Source organism: Egretta garzetta, unplaced genomic scaffold (genome assembly GCF_000687185.1).
Source record: "Egretta garzetta isolate BGI_Z169 unplaced genomic scaffold, ASM68718v1 scaffold133, whole genome shotgun sequence".
Lineage (NCBI taxonomy): Eukaryota > Metazoa > Chordata > Aves > Pelecaniformes > Ardeidae > Egretta > Egretta garzetta.
In genome coordinates this window covers 3,344,638-3,349,743 of record NW_009259111.1, presented here as the reverse complement: position 1 = coordinate 3,349,743, position 5,106 = coordinate 3,344,638, and the positions used below count along the sequence as shown (strand labels likewise).

At 42.4% G+C, this 5,106-nt stretch overlaps 1 protein-coding gene across 1 annotated transcript in view; it reads right to left on the bottom strand.

Annotated features, from left to right (window-relative positions):
• CUNH11orf58 (chromosome unknown C11orf58 homolog) overlaps positions 1-1,412 on the bottom strand; it is an 8,376-nt gene extending 6,964 nt beyond the window's left edge. Inside the window, exon 1 of the mRNA XM_009635379.2 lies at positions 1,370-1,412. Within this exon, the coding sequence (XP_009633674.1) occupies positions 1,370-1,412 (43 nt within the window). The remainder of the gene's footprint in view (positions 1-1,369) is intronic.
• Positions 1,413-5,106: the final 3,694 nt, after the last annotated feature.

The following is a 5,106-nucleotide window of genomic DNA, read 5'->3' as shown; positions in this document are numbered from 1 at the left end:
TGGTGCCCCCCCCCGCCCCCCCCCCCCCCCCGCCCCTGGGGTACCGGCCGCAGTCGCGAGGACACCGCGAGGTTCCCGCCGCTTTCCTCACCTCGCGGCACGGGACGGTGCGGGCCGGAGGCGAGGCGCCTCTCCCGCCGTTTTTGGTTCACTGTGGTAACCGCCTGCGTCCTGTCAGCGCCTGACCTGAAACCCCTCTCACCACCGCACCCGAATAACGCGGGGGCTCCCCCTCCCGCCGGCCGGTGCTGCCACCTCGTGTGGGGAACGGCCGTTTGTGACCTGTGTGGGATCCGGCTCCCAAGGCTTCCAGTCAAACCTTCAGTTGCCCTGGCCGTTTGCCGCTACTGCTGTTCCTGCGGTGCCATCTCCGTATCCGTGCCGTGTACAAAGCAAAAAATTACTACCCCCAAGGTAGTATTTTCTCACACGTGTCTGGTTCAGAATTAGCTTGATTTTAAATGGGTTGCCATTGAGTGTTGATATTCTGGAGGTTTTTCTTAGATTTATTGTGTGGGGAGGTGCACAGTCACGTCTTTAGGTCTTCTCACCTTAATGATAAGAAAATCCCTTCTGTTTTAACTCCTCGGTTGCATAGTGACTTTATCCCCATGCTGAAGTTGTAGCAGTCCAACTAATGCCAGGAGGTTAAGGTGGGCAATGCTGAATGAAAAGTGCGAATGGTGTGTGCCAATTCATACTGCAGCTTAAACCTGGCTAGTTTAAGGTGAGTTGGTCCCTTAAGGATTTCTGAAACTAAAAAGAGGTAAGCTATTTGAGATGAAAACAGGAATGAGCATACGTAAGTGTATGTAGCCTTACTGAAACCTCCTTAACAACTAATTTAGAACAAATGATAGCAATTTTCTTGTTTAGTCAAAGAACTAAAGTTAGTGTCTTAATTAGGTCTTTTTTGAGTGATTGTCAGTCTGTACAATCATGTTGTCTGTGTGCATAAAGACAATCACTTCAGCTGTGGACTTTTCATTTCCAGCAGTACCCGCAAATTACGTGTGCTTGTTCCCTCAATCTGCTTGCATGCTTTGCATGTACAGTAAAGGTGGTCAGAATATGCCCCAAATCTTCATTTCTTCTCAATAGTTGGCTTGAATCTGAATAGAATAGAATAGAATAGAATAGAATAGACTGTTTCAGTTGGAAAGGACCTACAATGATCAACTGCCTGACCAAAAGTTAAAACATGTTATTGAGGGCATTGTCCAAAGGCCTCTTAAACAGTGACAGGCTTGGGGCATCACCCACCTCTCTAGGAAGCCTGTTCCAGTGTTTGACCACCCTCTTGGTGAAGAAATGCTGCCTAATGTCCAGCCTAAACCTCCCCTGTCGCAACTTTGAACCATTCCCATACCTCCTGGCACTGGATCCCAGAGACAACAGCTCAGCACCTCCATCTCCACGTTCCCTCCTCAGGAAGCTGTAGAGAGCAATGAGGTTGCCCCTCAGCTTCCTTTTCTCCAAACTAGGCAAACTAGGCCAGAGTCCTTAGCCACTCCTCACAGGACATTCCTTCCAGCCCTTTCACCAGCTTTGTTGCCCTCCTCTGGATGCATTCAGGTTCCTTAACATCCTTCTTAAATTGTGGGGCCAAGAACTGCACGCAGAACTCAAGGTGAGGCCGCGCCAGCACTGAATACAAGGGGATAATTACCTCTTTTGACCAGCTGGAGATGCTGTGTTTGATGCACCCCAGGATGCCGTTTGCCCTCTTGGCTGCCAGGGCACACTGCTGCTGACTCACATTGAGCCTGTGGTCAACCAGCACCCCCAGATCCCTTTATGCAGGGCTTCTCTCCAGCTACTCCTTTCCCAATTTATGCTTGTGCCTGGCGTTACACCATCCCAGGTGTAGAATCTGGCATTTCAACTTGTTGAATTTCATCCCATTGCTCATTGCCCAATGCTCCAATCTATCTAGGTCCCTCTGCAAGGGCCTCTTGTTCCTCAAGAGAGTCAACAGCACCTCCCAGTTTGGTATCATCAGCAAATTTGCTAATGGTGCATTCAACTCCTGCATCCAGATTGTTGATAAACATACTCGGTAGAACTGGCTCTAGAATTGAGCCCTGAGGAACATTGCTGGTGACCAGTCACCAGCCAGATGTAGCCCCATTCACTACAACGGCTTGAGCTCTGCCCTTCAGCCAGTTCTTCACCCAGCGCACCATGAACCTGCTCATCCCATGGTTGGACAACACGTCCAGAAGGATGCTGTGAGGGGCAGTATCAAAAGCCTTACTAAAATCCAGAAAAAATACATCCACTGGCTTCCCTTCATCCACTGGGTGGGTGACCTTATCATAGAAGGATATCAAACTGGTTAAACAAGACATTCCCTTTGTGAACCCATGTTGACTGTACCTGAACTGTCTTTTAACTTGTGGTGATCTAAGAGGCATTTCTTTGACCTATTTATCTTTAGTAGTTTTTTTGGTTTGGTTTTGTCTATTCACAAGTTTTTATTCTCATTTTTTTGCTACAACTGTTAAACATTTTGGATTTGAGCCAGTAAGTTTATCCACCCACCTGTCTAGCTCTGTGTTACATCAAGGAAATTTTTGGATGTTGAAAGTTAGAGGGAAGGAAGGACAAGGTAGGCTATGCCTGCTAATGCCAGGTGTAGGCATCTGCAAGGCAGAAGACCACACTCTGCAAAGAGTGATTTGGGGCAAATATAACATTGAAAACATAGCACGTAGGTCCCATAACGCATAGGTCTACACACAGTGTAAAGACGCTGGTGGACAACATATCTCATAAAGGAAAGCAGTTCGGTTCCTTGCAAGTAACTTCTCTTCATGCTGAAGGAGCTCGGGCATGTGGGGGGTGGGGTGTCTGGTTCCATTAATTTACTTTTAGCTGAGGTGATAGGGCTGCTGATCAGAGCTGGGCCCAGCTTTCAAACAGTTTGGGGAAGATCCTGCAGCGGCTACCTTCAGTTTTCTGACTAGTTTTCCTATGCTCTCCCTGTAGTGAATGAAAAGTCAGGCTTCTGCTCTGAACTGTCTTTGAGAGGAGTGTTTGTGCTGGGGGGATGAACTGCTCCTAGCTAAGTTTGTCATTAAGAATTTCCTCCTTACAGAGCTAAAAATGTGTCATTACAATGTTTTTTGTGAGTATGGCAATCAAGCTCTTCAGTCATTTTGATACTTTTTAACATTTTCCCTGGGCCTTGTTATTCAGATGTCACCCATCATTCTTTTGTAGGACTGAAATACAATGAAAGGAGAGTTGATAAGAAAATATTCTGGAATATGGAGCACAAAAGTTCAGCAGATGTAATAATGTACAGATGCGCTGGTATAGCACTTCCACTCCTGGGTAGGTAGATACAGAGTTAAAGATATATAGAGAATATAATTATTTTAAATTATTATTTATACAGAACAGCACTAGGCTGGCAATGTTTAAATTCACGTTCACATGTATTGCACTGCCTGAGTGCAAAATCAATTAGAAATGCACAGCTGTTACACCTGCTTTCTAAAACTTCTCTAGTTATTGTTTGGCAGTGATAAAGAGCAGAGGGGAGCATTAGTATGAGAGTATGTTATATTTACAACTTTAACCTCATTTTAATGTATTTAAATGTATAGAATATCATGATGAACATAATAGTGGATTATTTAAATTTCAGTATTTAAAAAATGATTTCTCACAGAAGGGGTGTAAAAATGCAAAAAACCAAAAAGTAAAAATAACATCACTTTATAAATTAAGCTGAAATACTTGGAGTAGTATCTAGCAGTATTTTTAGTCTGTTAGTAGGAATTGTGGTAATCTAATACTAGTGAAATTGTATCTCTTCCATTTTTTAAAGTTAAGCTTTTATTACAGTTTCTGTACAATTATGCCTAAAGACCTGTTCCTTAACAAAAACAAGTGTGAAATTTTAGTTTCATGGCTACATTTCCCTGATGGGACAAACTGAGAAGGTTTGCCTTTGGAAAAAAAAATGCAAGAAAATGAGACTGTTAAACTTCAAATCAGCTATTATAATTGCATCTTAGTTACGCCTTACTGCTAAATTCAAGTCTTTTTCAGGACAACTGAAATGTACTAATGTTTATATGGCTATGTTTATATGGTTTAGTAATTTTGTTTCTGTTTACATTTTGAATAATGATGGGCTGATGATATTTTAGTGGGAGGCTTTTACAAATTTTTTTTTCCGCTTAGTTTATTGCTCACTTGGGATAAAAATTAAACGGCATCCATCTACTTACGGGGTAACTTAAAAATGGAGTGATCTAACTGATAACAAAAATGTGGATTCTCTCAGAAGCAGACTGTTTATGTAAACGTTTCACTTCTCTTTATGGAGATATTACAGATGATTCTGAGGATGAGCGACTCGTGCTTTATATGTAACACTAGTAAATGATAAGAAAGGAGTTCTGAAAATATTGTCATGCTAGGATTCAATGTTATATTTGCTATATTCTTTTGAACAACTGAGAAATATAATGATTTGCTGGAGAACAAGACAGATTGGGTTTCTGAGAAGAAACCTGTCTTCTCCAGTCTGTGAGACTGTTTTAGAATATAAACAAAACAGTAGGTAAGGATCCTGGGCAATATTTGTGTGAGTTCTCCGCATTTCTTTGACATAGTCCCTCTGAAGAGACTATCCTGAAATTAACATTTGATTCACAGGAGCTGAGATCTTTTCATGAAGCAGAAACTGGCTACGATGCAGAAATCAGACTAAATGACTATCAGTATAGCTCAACTAAATGATTGTCAGTATAGCTAAAGCACAGTAGGGAGGAATGTTGAGGTTTGTTGTTGGAAATTAACAGAGATAGACAATAAGGTGAGAGTGAGATGAATTGAAATGACAAATAAGGTTACAAAATTATTCACTGTCGAGTACAATTATACTCTGTCTTAGACTTTTCTATGTATTTCTGCTTCTGTAGTGAGCTCCAGTCTCTGGATGGGAACCATCTTTTGGGGTGGAGGGTAGGTGAACATCCAGAAAAACTACCTTAATGAAGATTTCCCACCCCAGTCCAATTCCAAGTTTTGGACCTCAGCAATCTGTGTTGTAAAAACTTTCAGGCAGACAACAACTTAGGAAAGCTA